Raw genomic sequence first — 17,191 nt, forward strand, 5'->3', positions numbered from 1 at the left:
TTTGGTAGTTAATTTGTAAATCTCTCAATGCAGTAGAATACACGAAATTAAAATAATATTTTTTAAACCCTGAAATTACTTGACCCGTGCTAATTTCACCGGAATTAATTGCCTAGAGCTGCGTATCCTATAATTTCTGAAGTTCTAACACATTCTATCGATGAAATTAATGAATTAAATGATCACATCGTCAAGTCCCTGGCACGCTACACAGATCAGTCAGTCAAATTCGTTGACTCCCTGAAATTTCAATTATAGTCACGGTGTCTATATTTAGAAATTCTACAATTTACTTCTGAAGGAAGCGTTGACTCATTACCCCATCCCAGCTGCCGAAGTATTGGAAGAATAGAAAGGGGGAGCCGCAGCGAGCGATATGGGTGTTTGGGAAACTAGCCACGGACCGGCACAGCCCGCGAAGACGTGGGTATGTGACGACAAGGTGGCTGGTGCCACAAGCCCGCGATGGGCAGCAGGCGCGGTGCCAAACCGAAGGACCCGCTTCTCCAAGGGCTGCCGCCGGGGCCCAAGGCTGACTTCCCTTCCGCCTCCCGGGAGCCCGGGCGTTCGCAGGCACCGTCCAGAGAATTCTTCGCCCCAAGTACCCGGGGAGGAAGACGCGCCTCTCCCGGGGACCGCTAGGCAACACTCACCGCGGCAGCCTCCCGACCACTGGCCTCCGCGAGTGTGTGACTTCGTGTCAGCAGCTCGCGCTTACAGTAGAGGAGGCTGGCGAGGCTGCGAGCAGCAGAGGGCGGGGGAGCTGGCGAGAGGAGGAGGGGGGAGGAGGGGAGGTGCAGCGCTGGGAGGCAGAGGAGACGGCGGAGCTCCAGACCCAGCAGGAGCGCGCGGTGGCGGCGCAGTTTCCACCCCGTCCTCCCAGCCGCGCGCGCGCCGCCTCCTCCCCGAGCCGCGGGGACCGCCGCAGCTCCGCGCTCCGGCCCGCTCGCCGCCGGGCTCCGCGCTCCTGCCCGCTCGCCGCCGCCAGGACCTCCCCAGGTCCGCGCTCAGCCCGCCGCTGCTTCCTTCTGCCGGGCTCCCAACTCTCCGGATCTTTGCCTCGGCTCGCCTGGCTCGTATTTTCTCAACTCCTTTCCTTGATCCGTAGCCACCCTGCCTTTTCCTCCTCTTTTTTTAGTGAGGATCTTTCTTGACTTAAGATGACTTGTCTCCCTTCCCTTCATCATTTATTTCAGCCCTGAAGCCTGAAAAGGAATCTTTATCTTCCCCTCAGGGGCATTTTAAAGACCCCAACCCTGAAAAGTCTTAAGAGGCAGAGCAGCAGGACGCGGGACCCTCTGGACACCCCGGTGTCCGGGGCAGAACCGCGCGATCAGCCATAGCCAGTGTTTAATGTGAGCCCCACCGAGGAGGAGGGAGGCAGGGGCCGGGAGCAAACTTCGGACGTCTCCGCGGACCCGCGGTCCCCGCATTTGGAAGAGCCGCGCGCCAGAAGGCAAGGGACCCCACGGGGAACGCGAAGGCGCCGCGAGCCTCCCTCGCCCCCTCCGCGAAGCCGGGGCCGTGGACTGAGACGCGCGGGACAGCGGCGGCGGAGGCGGCCAGGAGAAGATGCGGGGCTCGGGGCCCCCGGGTGCGGGACGCCGGAGGCCCCCGGGCGACGGCGACACCCCCAGCAGCCCCGCGTCTCTGGCCGGCTGCTACTCCGCACCGCGCAGGGCCCCCCTCTGGACTTGCCTCCTCCTGTGCGCCGCGCTCCGGACCCTCCTGGCCAGCCCCAGCAACGAAGGTAGGTTGGGGGTGGGGACCGCAGCGACCTGGGGCGGAGGGGCGAGGCGGGGCCTGGAAGTGCGGGTCGGGGCGGTCTGGACGCTGCCGCCGCGGAGCAAGTCTCCCTCCGCATCGCGAATTCACGTGTGGCCGGGTTGGCCAGCCTTCTCGCTCCCCTCTGCTGTATCTGGGGGCATTGTTTGCCATTAGGTGCGGGGCGCCGGGCGAGGGACCCGCGTGCGGACCGAGGCTGTAGGGCGGCTGGGAAGTTGCACGCGGGGGAAGGAGAGGTCGGAGACCCGCGCCGGGAGGTTGGGTGCGGCTGGTTCTCACTTGGAGCGCGTGGGGAAGTGACATTTCGGGCTTGGAGGAGTGGGGACTGTTCGAAGCTCAGCGACCACCACCTCGGGAGCGGGGGGCTTAGAAACCGTTATTGGAGGCCGGCGATGGGAAATATTGTGGGGGTGACTGGGCTGCTTTTATTTTGGGGGAAAGTGCCTTCTGGAAGCTGTTATTTAGGGCATCGCCAGCTGCTATTCTGGGGTGGGTGGCGAGAGCTGTTATTTCTCGAGGGAGGGGAATGGCGAGGGACAGCAGGCGCCCCACACTGTGGGGTGCCCTCCACTTTGGGGGCTCATCCTCACATCGAGGCGAAAGTGGGAGAAGGCGGGAAGGTGGGATGCGGCGGGAGGCGGAAGAGGGGTGGAGTGTCGCTGCCAGGAAGTTGCTGCTCGAACCCACTCGGGCTCGTGGCTCGGTGCTGGCGTGACGGAAAGCGCCGCTCCGGCCCGAGCCCAGCCTGGAGTCCCCGGCCCTCCTCCCCACCCCCAATCCTGCGCTCCGGACTCTGCAGCCGTGTCCGCCTTCGGCGGGGCGGGAGAGCCGGCCCCGCGGGAGCAGCACCTCCAGGGGCGCTCGTTGCTCCCGGAGCCGTGCTCAGTTCCCGGGCCCGCCCCAGCTCGGGCGGCCGCCCTCGGCCCCTGGTCTGCTCGGGCTGCGCTGGCTCCGCTCACACCCCCGCCGCGCTGGGGCTCCGCTCCAAGCCAAGGCTCCTTCCTCCAGAATGGAGGTGGGAGGTGTAGCATCTCAGGTCCCGATCCCGGCTGCAGGAAGCGGTCAGCTGCACCGTGGAAACACCAAAAACCCGAACCCCCGGCTGGAATACTGGGGTTTCGATTTGAATCGGCTCCGCAAGCCACGGGTGAGGCACAGAGCCTTGGAAAAATAAATAAATAAATAAATAAATAAATAAATAAATAAATAAATAGAAATCCCTTCCACTCCCAGGGCAGGGGACGCTGGACCGGAAAGATGAAGCAGCAGCCTTCGGGGTCGTGTGTGTCCTCGTGACTTGCACGGGTTGTGTGGCTGCAGGAGAAGGCGCTGAGCTGGTTTAGGAGCGCTGCCAGCTCCCCAGGAACCGTGCGGGAGCGGGGCCGACTGCGACTCCCGGCCCCACCCCACCCCGTGAACTTCTCCCTTTAACCCTCACATTTATTGTTTTAAATCTGATTTAAAGATTCTATGTAGCTCGGTCGAGCTAGCTAGCTAGCTACGGCAATCTGTCCTGCTTAAAACCCTATCTGCGTCTTTTCCCCTTCTCTGCAAAGTTGAAAAAGTGTTTTCAGTCGTAGGCGTTTTATTAACCTCTCCTGTTAGATTCATGATGTTAGAAGTCCGGAGGGTGGTGACAGGGTTTGGAGTCCTTTTATGAACTGTCGTATGCCACCGGAAGGGGCATCCTGGTTTGGATTTAAAGAGTAACAGGGATAGTACTGTCATTCATCCTTTCCTGTTCCCGTTATATTTCATCCCCCCCCCCCAGGTGTGATGAAGGAAGTGGTTTATGTAGAGATGAAGGGGAGTTGAAGCTTTCCGTTAGGGAAAGAGGAAAAATGTAGTCTCGGGGAGGCTTGGCGCAAGGGCCAGGTCTGCGCCTGGGAGGAAGAGGCTGAGGGAATGGGAGAGAAGCTAGGAAATAGCACTGGCCTCTTAAGGTGATGGAAGCAGAGCTCAAATCTTCTGGAAGGTAGTCTGGTTGATATCACAGACCTAACAACCACAGGTTGTCTTGTCCTTATGCCAGCTAGTGGAACACACAGCAAAACTTTGGCCATAGTGAGGTGGGGATAGCAGGGGTCTATCACTATTTCACATAGTAGGAAATAAAATCGTATTAATATATATGATTTTACCTCATTCATTTCATTTCTACCCAACAGTTTTCCATCTTTCCATTGGTATCCTCTCAGACCATTACTTCTATTCTATAAAATTTATGCTCCCCCTTCTTTTTGTTTCTCCACGTGTTACTATAAATCAAACAATACTATATTAAGATACTAATAATAGGAATTTATTAATTTGTTTAAAGATTCCAATTGGAGTTTTTAAGTTTGTTTTTGATTGCTAATTTCTGGAAGCTCTTTGGAAGGTCAGGGACAGAAAGATTTGATGTATGCACAGCATCCATTAATAACTTGCTCTCATATACTTTGCCTTCTGCAACCTATAGATACCTAGTGACTTCCCAGACTGTAGTGTGTGTGTGTGCATATATATATGTATATATATATATATATATATATATATAGAAAATGAATGATCCCATTATGTGAGAAAAAAATTCAAGGCAGATAGACATAAATGTGATTTTACATTCATAATTTGTATTCTAGACATTTAGACAAATTTAACTTTGGTAGACATAAATAAGCACAACTGTACAGGAAAGGCCAAACATACATCTAGAATCTTAAACTGAAATGGAATGAATGTTAAGGTGTTTTGGATAAAAGACAATAAGAGGGAAATAAGACAATAAGAGGAAAATGTACTCTTTAGACTGAATTCTAAGATAAAAAAAATAACTTGTCTTTTTACATATATTAGGCATTAATTACATGTGGAAGAAACCTTTGAACTCTGGTGTAATACAAGACACTTTTATTATAAAATAATTCAAGAAGCATATTTAACAAGAAACTTATCTCTGAGATGGATCAAGCAAGGCAAACATTAGCAAGTATATCAACAAGTGAAAATGTTAATAGATTTAATAAGTAAAGAGAGCATGTCCACTGTTATGAATATTGGAGGTGGCCCTGAACTTATTCAGTAACTGCCACTTTTTGCTGTCTGGAGATATATTTGTAAACAAGCATTATTTGACAAGTGCTTTTCGCAGCAGGGTTTCTTGGCCAATTACTGCTGAACAGCTCTGCATTGAAAATGATTCACCCGCAGTGAATCAAGCTTAATTCATTGAAGCTACAGTCAGTAATGTCCCAGTAAAGTGCTTCTGACAGTTGTCAGCAGTTAGTATTTGAAAAGTCCAGTTTCTGGTTTCTGAATGTTTTCTATGTTTGAGAAGGTGGGGTAGAAGGACTCTTGGGGTTAAAACACACACGTACACACACACACACACACACACACACACACAGAGTGAAGAAATTTTAGGCTAAACTGTTAAAGAATCATAAAATTGTAGATGTTTCCACTGGAAAGAAAGGGAAAAAAGAGTTTGTTTTAGGGTTTTTCTTGGTTTATAATAGGACCAGGCCCATAAAACAGGTTGAAGGACATAATAGATTTGTAAACTAAATGACTTTGTTTTGTGGCCTTGTCATCCTGTTATAATTCATTTCCTTTTAGATAAAACGGCAGGACCCCACAGAAAAGGGACAGTAAAATCATTCCCTCACCAGGACACTAGTGAACAAAAAAAGAGAGCAATTACCCTTATTTGAATCTTGGGTGGTTAGAAGGGAGAGGCCATGAACAGTTTGGTTTTTTGCTTTATAAAACATGAAAGGGGGGTGGCTAAAGGGTTGACTCTTTAATTTTAAGCTTTTTTTTTTTAAAGTAGACAAAAATCTTGGGTGTAGGGTGACAGGGTGAGAAGATTTCATTTCCTCTAGAAGACAGAGGAGAGGGTGGACAATTCCTCCATATACAATGAAAATTTCTCCTTTTGATGAAAATACTCTTTTTGTAATATCACTTTATTTCAATCTACATAGGATTAAATGGTTTATTTTTTTATACTTAGAAACATTACTGTACTAATTGTTATTTATATTATTAATACTCTTCTCTACAAAATGTGACCATTTAGAATATTTCTACATAAAATGTCAAAATTAGGTGATAGAGCTATTTATAGACAAACATCGCCAAACTATTTAATTAGATACTAGACTTTATTCAATATTGCTACTGTTGCAAAAATGACTGTGCTTTAGTTACTTTCACTACATTTTTGCTGATTGACTTGACCACTTGAATCTCCTTTGTTTGGAGTGCTTTCTTATTATGTATTTGCTTGAATGAGTAATTAATTTCTCTTTCATTTGGAGGAAACCATTCTATCTTTGACTATAAAAATAGACTATGATGTGCATTATTATATTAACTAACTATAGCTATTTTTACTTATATGAGTCAAACTTAATGTTCTTTTTTTTAAAATGTGCTGCTAGTATCTTAAAGACATAACTACTATAGAAAGTATTGATAACTCTTTTTACTTCATTTTTTTGCAATTAAATTACCAGATATATTTCACTTTACTAATGAGTGGTTTGAATTTAAATTAGCTGAGTTACCTAGTTATTCAAACATGATTTATGCATTTTTGACCATTTTAAAATAGTTTTATAATTGTTTTCATAAAGCATCAAAATTAGCTGAAGTTTGAATATGCAGCCTTGCTTATTATAAACCATTAAAAATTGATTGCAGTATTTGTCCATTTTCCCCTTTCAGAAAGAGTAAATTTTTATTATAAAAGTGATATGCAAGCAAAAAAAAGTAAATTATCACCTTAGAGACTCTGAATGACTCTTGTAGTTCTTATATCTCTGTATGTATTTATCTATAGAGCAGAATAGCTCCTCCTGGTAGCTCTACTGGGTAAACACATATTTCGTTATATTATCAAAATTTATGTAATCCAGTTGGTTAGGTGGTGATTTCTTTGAAGGAGTTATCCTAGTCTATTGTATACATAACACACCTAATGTATTTTTAATTCACATTAAAAATTGTATCCCAAATGTGGTGGTACACTTATGTTTTTATGAATGTGTACAAAGTAGATAAAAAAAAATGAGTTCTAAAGGTTTTGTAAATACAGATTAAAAAGTTCCATATTTTTAAGAAGCTTAGTAATATATATCTTTAAAGTAATAAACACAATGTTTTTATTCAGTAAGAAGTATTTGATATAAGAAAGATAAGAGAATCTCTGATCTACTCATAATTTTTAAAACACTATATAGTGATTAGGAAACTGGAAGATTTGAGAGTTATTCACTGTGAAAGTCTTTTATTGGTTCCATTAAAAACGTCTAAATTACAAACTAAAATGATTCACCCTTAAGTATTTGGTTTGAACTTCCAAAACAATTAGCATGAGTATTTGGAAAAGTCTCCCTTTATCATATATTTACTTTTCTCTTTTTAGTTTCTGACAATCCAGAAATTTCTTTATTTCAAGTTAATGAAATAGATTTTAAAGTGTTTGAAGAAGACAAAAAATTTATTTTGCTGAAGAAAAAATGTCTAAAATTTTAAATTCAAATTTTAGAAAACAGTTCATTTTTGATAATACATTTATTAACATGTACAAGGTGTCATAATGAAGAACTTTCCACAAATATAGTAGGATCAGTAATGCCACAAATTATGCTATGAAATTGCTGTTTATAAATCAAGGTGTAAATAGATAGTGGCACAGGTATTCTTGAGTATTGAAAGGTGATTAAAATTTTCATTTTCTGACACTATAAATTTCACAGATATAGGATTTATTCATTCCATTTATTTTGATCACATAAAATCAAGAGGTAGCTTCAATTTAAAATTTATATTACAGTAATAATAGAAAACAATGAAATGATTTAAAATATAATTCTAATCAGTGAACTTCATGAGAAATGTAGACTTTTAAATTCCCTTTTAGCTTCTTTCATAACTATCTTAAAAAAACCTTACTTAATATCTGTTAGTGAAAGCAAAAAGTAAGTGAATATACAAAAAGGAAAAGCACTGTTAAGGTACATAAAAATGTGAATTGTGTCTAGAGAAATGTAGAGTGATTTTGAAAACTCTGTGGTTTAGCATGATATTTATTAACTGTCATTTAGTGTTAGTACAATTTTTAAATGCTTTTTTTTTTTTTAATCTTTGTGGTTGAAAGAAACACTAAAGAGTCATTTCTTCTATGTAAAAATTGCTGGAAAATCCTTCTTAAAATATGTGTGAGCTTTGCCTTTAGAATACCATTTTCAATGTACTTCTGTTAAGGAAAACGTGGTAGGTTCTGTTTGTAATTAAGGTTTATTCTGGCTCTTCTTTTCCTATAGGAACCCCAGCCTTTTGTCTCTGACCAGCTTATGTGTTACTTTATTCATACCATTTAAATTGTTTCATATACTATTGAAGAGCATACAAAATTTTGTTGGTCAAAAATCAACCCTAGGTCATGCCTTCTTTCCTCACATGTTCATGGCTTTAATCATGGTCCATTCATTTAGCAGAGTGCAGTAATTTTGCCAGATGATGGTACAGGTGCACATGGACACATTTAGGGGTGTGTAGAAAAATCACGGTGAGGCTGAAACAAAGAGTGGAGAGAGGTGTCAAGGTGGTATCACTATGACCTTGATATTAATAATAATGCTTGCATTTTATTTTTTACATTATTTTTTTTAAAATACCATTACCCCACCCCCCCCCACACTTACTCTAAATTTATATTTGTTTCACTTATGCTCTGAAGATATAAATTATAGTCTAATAAAAATAAACTATTTTATTTCATCAAATTAGGTTTTTTTTCTTCTGTTTCTCTGTAAATTCTACTGTTTTGTTGAGTCGTGCCAAATACTTATGGTGTTAGACACCCCGCAGATTAAATAATTGGGATTAAAGTGTCTGTGATGATTCTAATTCTGTTTTAGTTGCTGGACGGCTGCCCAGGCCATCTTCTCCATCCATCACACATGTCTTCAGTTCTAACTCAACTGGGCCCATAGCTCTGTTAAGTAAATGATTCTGGGGGAGGGAAAAAAAAAATCAAACAGCCAAAACCTGAGGGTTGAAATATTTTGCATATGCTTTGCGAGAAACTGTTCCTACTTGGAAACATGTTTCGGGCTAAGTATTGGAAGATTTAGAGAAAATACAGTCTGTTCTTTTACTCAGAAATGGGTAGTGTCTTTTTTTTTTTTTTTTCTCTTATAATAATGTCACAGACTTATTTTTATCTGCCAAATCTCCCTTTCCCTGACCCCCACCCCCTTCCTTCAATCCCTCCTTGCCTCCTTCAGGTCCTTCCTTTACTCTCTTTCCAACCCTCCTTCCTCCCACTTTTCCTACCAGACACTCCATTCAGACAAAGTCGAAGCAAGATAAAAGGACAGTAGCACATGCCTGCTATGTTCCCCCAAGGAGGTCATGATGTCAAACTGGGTGAGAAGTAATAGTCTGTCAAATAAAGCATGGGACCCAGTCTCCGAAGGGGAAGAGCATATTGTGTCCAACTGAGTCATACATTGTTTATTTAATTCATAAATCAGAAACACGAGAATTTAAGGTGTCTCTGTGAGCTTTATGTTTCTTGTAAGATAGCTCACTTTCTTTACACCAGCGGTAACTTCCTGTTCCAGGATGCTTGTTAATGTCTTTTCTTTGGAAAGACAAACTCAGCAGGTAGATCCGGCTGGCACTGGTTCAGCGCAGCAGTCCTCAGCAGGAGCTTTCTCTGTGAGCCCCGTTTTGGCCTTCGCCCAGAGTCCTCCCTTGCCTTGCGAGCTCGCTGAACAGGTGAGGCTGTCCACCTGGTCTTGTGGAAGAGAGCAGTGGACTCTCTCTTCTCCCTCAAGACTTTTACCCTGGACAGGGTAATAAGGCTTCTACAAGGGTATGCAATGCAACTAGCCTTGTGAGAAAAGCAGAAAATCCTTGGAAACTTCTGTGTCTGAAAGATCTGAACCATGTCCAGTTTCAAACCATCATATCTGACTTCCCTGGAAGGGGGTGGGGAACAGCTAACAATAGAACCACCTGATCGTACAGAACTGGAGTCACTGTTTTTTGATTTCAGCTTATGAAACACAAGTTGAAAAATGAGGAAATGTTATAGAATTATGGAAAAATAAGCAAAACCAGAAACACTGACTTTGAAATTCAAAAACATTTTATTTTTTATTTTTTTTTATTTATTTGACAGAGAGAGACCACAAGTAGGCAGAGAGGCAGGCAGAGAGAGAGAGGAGGAAGCAAGCTCCCTGCTGAGCAGAGAGCCCGATGCGGGACTCGATCCCAGGACCCTGAGATCATGACCTGAGCCGAAGGCAGCGAAAACAAACTAGCCCTTGTCTTTGTTTTTTATTTGTTTGTTTTTGTTTTGTTTTTGGCTCATCTCCATTGCTTAACAGCCCTAAGTTCTGTGGATGCTCACTCAGTTTTCTTTTTTTTTTCTTTTTAACCTCAGTTCATTTATTTGTAATTGGTACTGCCTACTTTACATAATTGTCCTGTAGAACAAACAAAATGAAACAACTTTCTAATTCGTAGAGAACGTCACAAATGAAAGTTCTGGGAGTCTGCCCGATTAACACTCCATGTAGTACATGCCTGTGCACACCTCACTTGCTGGGTAAGGATCAGGATATGGGAAAGCACTGTGTGCAGCAGTTTTGTTTTTAAACTTATATGATGAGAGGAAATTTCCTTAAGAAAAGAAATATAAAAATACCTTACCTTTGCAAATAGAATTATGGCTTTAGCAAACATTTCCTTAGTGCCTAAATAGCATGGAAGTGGCCTATGTCCTTGAAGGCCCGTCGCTTAATTTTAATTAACTTCACAATAATTGTGCTTCATCTGGGTAGTGCAGAGTGAGGAGATGTAAACACCATGAAATGAGCTCTATCACACATTAGTGGTTTTGAACCATCTACCTCAGATTCCGCATAGTTAAAATGAAGTGTTAGGGTTGTTGTGGAGATAAAATAAGAATGTATATATGTTGCCTAATGAAATTCCTAGAGCAGAGCAGGTATACGCCAGATGTAAGGCCCTGTATTTCCCCCACTACTAAATACAGGCTGTTTGAGAGAAGATTTCACAATCACAGGTCATCATCTCACTTGCACTGGATGATTAAAGGGAAACTGGGACAGAGAACAATCTAAAAAAAGAATTGCATGTGCAAATTTTCCATAGAGCTAACCAGGATAGAAATCAATGACATGATGTTGTCTGAATTTTCTGCTGGTTTCCTCATTATTGCTTTTGAACACTGGAATCTGATTAGGAAATAGAAAACCACAAGTATAAGGGTCATGGGTTGTAAAGGTTGCATTTTACCTCCTTATTCCCCAGGTAGAGGTCACAGTTTGCTTACGAGCCACAAAATGTATCAAGAGAGATCTTCAAATATTTTAGATATTTAGTCCTAGCATAGTATTTTGTTAGTTTTACCTGGTTGACAGATAGATAGGTGGCTGGATAGAGAGTCTTTGAAATGACCCAGTGGATAGGTAGGAGAATTAAATTCTTAGAAGTTTCCTAAAAAAGATATCTGACGTTATAATTTGACATCACTCTTTTAGTCTGAAATATATGATTTTCTGGTCTGTTCAATTATATTTAGAATTTGAAAGAGTACTGGGAAGTATTTTTTTTTATATTTTCAGAAAGATTTTAATATAATTCTGTGAAGGCTTTTCCTTTTTAAATAGGTTAACATAAACAGGAGTAAGGAAGTTTAGAATGTACTGTATTTAGAACAGCTTATGAAATGTAGGACTCTATTTACATACTAATGAGTAGACATGCCTATATACCATAATTATAGCTCACATTGATTATTGACATACAGTGTGCAGACATTTTACTAAGTAGTTTACATATATATATTGATTTCTTTTCCCCAAAACAAGCTTAGGAAATTATGTAATAATAATAGTAATAATAATAATTGTTATTATATAATATTATATATAATATTATATAATTTGTTATATAATATAAATTAATAATATAAATATAAAAATTAATATAAATATAAAATTAATATAAATATAAAAATATAAATAATATAACACATTATATTATATATTATTAATAATAATTGTTATATTATATATAATATAATAATTAATTATAATAATATAATATAATAATGTATGAATAATATATATTATATTATATTGATTATAATATAATAATTATAATAATATATAAATAATATATTATATATAATATTATATAATATAACAATTTATATAATAATTGTTATTATTATTATTATATTTTCATTTTACACATGATGAAAGTGAGCAGGAAATGGTTAAATAACTCACCCCCAGTTGCAAATCTGAAAGTGGTAGAAATCTGCATTCAAACGCAGGTAGTCTGACTGCAGCACAGCTCTTAACAGCTCTTCTAGATCAGGAGATACTATTGACTAAATCCTCCAGACATCCACAGTCACTCTTGCTCTCATCGTCTAAGTAATGGCTCATTCCACTGAGAACGGGAAGTACAGTAAAAGTGCATACAGAACTACATTACAGTCCAGAACATATTTTCTGAGCAGTTCACTTGCACCTCCCTCCTTTTTTTCTCCCCTCAGCAAATATTTGATCAGCTGCTTGTCCTAAGGCTCTTATGCTCTGATATACTCCATGTGGACATCTCACCTTTCCATTGCCCTGAACCCTGCTAGCACAAGGCAAGATCTCTTCCCACACATTGCTTCCATTTCAGGGCATGCATTCTTTACTTTTTGAGTTGTTTTCTCTTATTTTAGTGTATAAGCAACCCAGTTCTCAATCCCTAGTCCAGGCTAAACTGTAGACTCAGGTTTCTATACCCGAAATCCCATTAAGGAATTCTCTTGGAGGAGTGATGGCTCTAAAATGGTGACATATGTAGTTCCTGACTTCTGCTTCCCTCACAGGAAGCACAACTAACTATTCAAGAACAAGACACCCCTGAGAGAATCCTAGAACATGGGTTGAGGTTGAAGCACCTCTACACATCACAGAGACCAAGACATACTACACTAGAAGGGTTAACGAAGCAGCTATACCTTGACCACATTGCCCCTCTCCAGTGCAACCCAATGCAGAGAGGTCTCCCCCGGCTCTGGTTCTTCCAGTGGGGAAAGACAACACAGGAGACAAGAGTCCCCCAGGATTGTGAGTCACTTTGTAAGAGCTCTTGCTCTGACATCACACCATGGAAATTACAGGAGAATCTGTGGGGTTCAGCCACAAGGAATGTTGCAGCCTTGGGGAATGGGGGAGGGGCTTGCAACAACCAGCACTTGGATCATGACAGATGAAGTTCATACCTGTAGTGCCCAAGTAGTAATCCTAACCAGATGCAGATCTGCTCATCTGCAGAATCAAGTCAGAGGCTTACTCTGACTAGGAAACAGGGTAGGGAGCTGTCTGCCTAATTTGGATCCTCCAAGGAGAAGTTTTGCCAATCCTGCAGCGCAGTTTGCCCATACTATTCAGGGAGCTGAATCACAGCCCCATCTTCTAGGAGAGTGTCTTATGGTCCCATCTGTTGCAAAGGACTAGAGACAATCCCAGGAGGCTGTGTGGCCCAGATCAGAGCTCACACTGCGAATCAGGTAGGCAAAGCCAATAGGGCAGAGCAAAGCCAGTGGTTCTGTTCAGTTTAGAAACTTTTTGGATGTAGGTCTGCTTGAGTTAAGATGACAAACAAAGGACTTTACTGACTTTAGAGATATTTCTTCCACTGTACCCCAACAGGGAATTTAATTTGTGTTTCTGCTCAGTGCTGAATACATCCTTCAACCTGTCCAACAAGGCAACCAAATTGGAGCACACAGAAAACTCTACAGCCCATCCAGTAGCCCGACATACAGTGGCATTTGAACAAGGAACAAAGCCTGTGTCTTTCCCCATTTATAAAGCAAAACAGTGGCCTTATTTGATGAAGGAATTCAGTACATAGTCATATCTGATTCAAGTATGCAAACAATGAGCTTGGTCTTCTCCTTGCAGGGTAGGGAAGCAAATTCATAGTTCCATCTACTACTAAATATTGTGCCCAGTCCTGACTGTCTAGTAAACCTTACCAGAGATCCAGGCAACTGTGGAGCTCATCCAACAATCTTATGTGGAAAACAAAGCCAGCAGTCCTATCCAACTATTATCAACCAACAGTACAACTCCCATCCCTTTCTTACAGCTCAAACAGTTCCCTTTCCCAAAGTAGACCATGATAGCAAACTTTACCCGTCCAGGGACATTACCAGCACACACCCAAAAACTCCAGCTGAGCTGACTGGTGAAGAAACTGCATCTGTCAGAGCAAACCTCTAAAGTCTGGAAGAGGAGCCCTGTTACTTAAATGTGCAGATACCAATATAAGGAGTCTAGGATCCCCCTCCCCCCAAAAAATCAGATAAATATGACACCACCAAAGACAGCTAATAAAGCTTTAATAACTGACCCTAAAGAAATGGAGATCTGTGAACTGTCAGACAAATAAATCAGAGTAATCCTTTTAAGAAAGTTTAGTGAGCTATAAGGGAACACAAATGAAATTAGGAAAACAATTCCTGAATGAAATAAGTTTGGCAAGGAAAGAGAAACCACCAAAAGCAAACAAAAACCACACAGACTTTCTAAAATTGAAAAATACAATAAGCGTACTGCAGAATTCAATAAAAATTCTCAAATGTGGACTCAACCATGCAGAGAAAGAATCAGCAACCTTGAAGATGAGACATTAGAAATCACTCAGTCAGAGGAGGAAATAAAGAAAGAAATTAAGAAAGGAAGGAAGGAAGGAAAAGAAGAACTCATACAAGAATTATGGGATACAATAAAAAGAAACAACATTCACAATATGGGAATTCCAGAAGGAGAAGACAAAAAGGGACAGAATGTATATTTAAGTTGTAACGGATGAAAACTTTCTGAAGTTGCAGAGAGAAGTAGACATCCAGGTTCTTGAGGCCCAAAAGACTCCAAATAGATTGAATCCAAATAGGGCTACACTGAAACACATTATAATTAAATTTTTAAAGATTAGGAAATGATGCTAAAGATGCTAATTAACAATGTAAAAACACAAAAAAATTGTGTAAATTTCACTGGTAATGGTAAATATATAGTCACAGATTCTGCAATATCATAATAATGGTGTATAATTCACTTATAACTTTAAAAGATTTTTTTAAGAAATATAAATACAGTAATCTGTTATTAGTTATGCAATTAATATAATGTAAATTGTAGCAACAATAATCTAAAATGTGAGGGAAAGAGAAATAAAATTATAAAGTTTAGGAATTATATTGAAGTTAAGTTGTTTTCTGTTTAAAATATGTTGTTATAACCTTAAAACAGTTTATGTATACCTCATGGTAACCTCAAGGGAATATCCTATAGTAATTACCCAGAAGAAGATGATAAAAAGCATGCTGATACCAAAAGACATCAAATCCACACAAAAATGTATGAGAAACAAGTAAAATGGATCTATAAAGCTTTCAGAAATTAACAAAATGGCAGTGATAAGTCCTTACCAATCAATATAGGCATACCTCAGAGATCTTACAGGTTTGGTTCCAGTACATCACAATAAAACAAATAACACAATAGTCAAATGATTTTGGGGGGTTTCCCTATATATACAGAAGTTATGTTTATGTAGTTCATTAAGTGTACAACAGAATTAGGTGTAAAAAAACAATGTATACACCTGAATGAAAAATACTTTATTGCTAATCATCATCAGAGCATTCAGCAAGTTATAATCTTTTTGCAGGTGAAGGGTCTTGTCTACTGTTGGTGGCTGCTGACTGATCAGGCGGGGGTTGCTGAAGGTCAGAATGGCTGTGGTGATTTCTTTTTTTTTTTTTTTTCCAATTTATTTATTTTCAGAAAAACAGTATTCATTATTTTTTCACCACACCCAGTGCTCCATGCAAGCTGTGCCCTCTATAATACCCACCACCTGGTACCCCAACCTCCCACCCCCCCGCCAGGCTGTGGTGATTTCTTAAAGTAAGACACACAATGAGGTTTACCATATCAATGAATTCTTCTTTTTCACAAATTATTTCTCTGTTGCGTGTGATGCTATTTGATAGCATTTTATCCACAGTAGAACTTCTTTCAAAATTAGAGCCAATCCTCTCAAATCCTGCCGCTGCTTTATCCAGTAAGTTTGTGTAATATTCTTAACTGTCTGTTCTCATTTCAGCAGCCTTCACAGTATCTTCACCAGGAGTAGATTCCATCCCAAGAAATCATTTTCTTTGCTCATTCATAAGATGCAGTTCCTCATTCCTTCACGTTTTATCATGAGGTGGCAGCAATGCAGTTACTTCTTCTGGCTTCACTTCTAATTCTAGTTTCCTTGCTATTTCCACCACATCTGGCATGACTTCCTCCACTGAACGTTTAACTCCTCAAAGTTGTCCATGAAGGTTTGCAATCAATTTCCTCCAAACTCCTGTGAATGTTGATACTTTGACTTCTTCCCATAAATCACGAATGTGCTTAACAACATCTGGAATAGTGAATCCTTTCCAGAAAGCTTTCAATATACTTTGCCCAAATACATCAGAGGGATCACTATCTATGGCCTCTACAGCCTTCTGACATGTATTTCTTAAATAATAAGACTTGGAAGTAGAAATTATTCCTTGATCCATGGGCTGCAGAATGGATGTTGTGTTATTATCAGGCATGGGAATGGGATTAATTTCATCGTACATCTGCATCAGGGCCTTGAGTGATCTCATGCGTTGTCAATGACCAGTCGTATTTTGAAAGAATTTTTTTTTTCTGAGCGGTAGAGCTCAACAGTGAACTTAAAATATTCAGGAAGCCATGCTGCAGACAGATGTGTGTTTGTCATCCATGCTTTGTTGTCCCATTTCTGGAGCACAGGCAGAGTAGATTTAGCATGATTCTTAAGATCCCTAGGATTTTCAGAATGGTGACTGAGCATTGGCTCCAAGAGATATTCCCTGCAAGGGAGTCAGCCTCGCCTGGGTAGCTTTCAGGCCAGGCATTGATTTCTCTCTCTAGCTATGAAGATCCTAGATGACATCTTCAATATAAGACTGTTTTGTCCACACTGAAAATTTGTTGCTTAATAGGCACTTCTACTGCTTCCTATAGCTAGATCTGGATAACTTGCTGGTGCTTCTGCATCCGCACTTGCTGCTGTACTTTGCACTTGGATATTATGGAGATGGCTTCTTGGCTTATACTTCATGAAACACTCTCTGCCAGCTTCCCATTTTCCTCGGCAGCTTCTTCACCTCTCTCAGCCTTCAGGGAATACAAGGGAGTTTTGACTTTGCTCTGGATTAGAGTTTTATTTAAAGAACCTTTATGGCTGGTTTAATCTTCTGTGCAGACGCCTTAAATTGTTCTTCATATCA

General features: G+C 40.9%; 1 protein-coding gene across 6 annotated transcripts in view; it reads left to right on the forward strand.

The window, feature by feature from the left end:
- The first annotated feature begins 1,000 nt into the window (after positions 1-1,000).
- The window catches only part of EPHA5 (EPH receptor A5), a 347,372-nt gene continuing 331,181 nt past the window's right edge, over positions 1,001-17,191 (forward strand). For 5 of the 6 annotated variants that reach the window (XM_044226152.1, XM_044226154.1, XM_044226153.1 and 2 more), the window contains exon 1: positions 1,001-1,750. In XM_044226152.1, coding sequence (XP_044082087.1) covers positions 1,573-1,750 — 178 coding nt within the window. In that variant the 5' untranslated portion in view covers positions 1,001-1,572. The remainder of the gene's footprint in view (positions 1,751-17,191) is intronic. The other variant, XM_044226156.1, reaches the window with a different exon arrangement.

The sequence above is a fragment of the Neovison vison genome, chromosome 11 (assembly GCF_020171115.1).
Source record: "Neovison vison isolate M4711 chromosome 11, ASM_NN_V1, whole genome shotgun sequence".
In the NCBI taxonomy this organism is placed as follows: Eukaryota; Metazoa; Chordata; class Mammalia; order Carnivora; family Mustelidae; genus Neogale; species Neogale vison.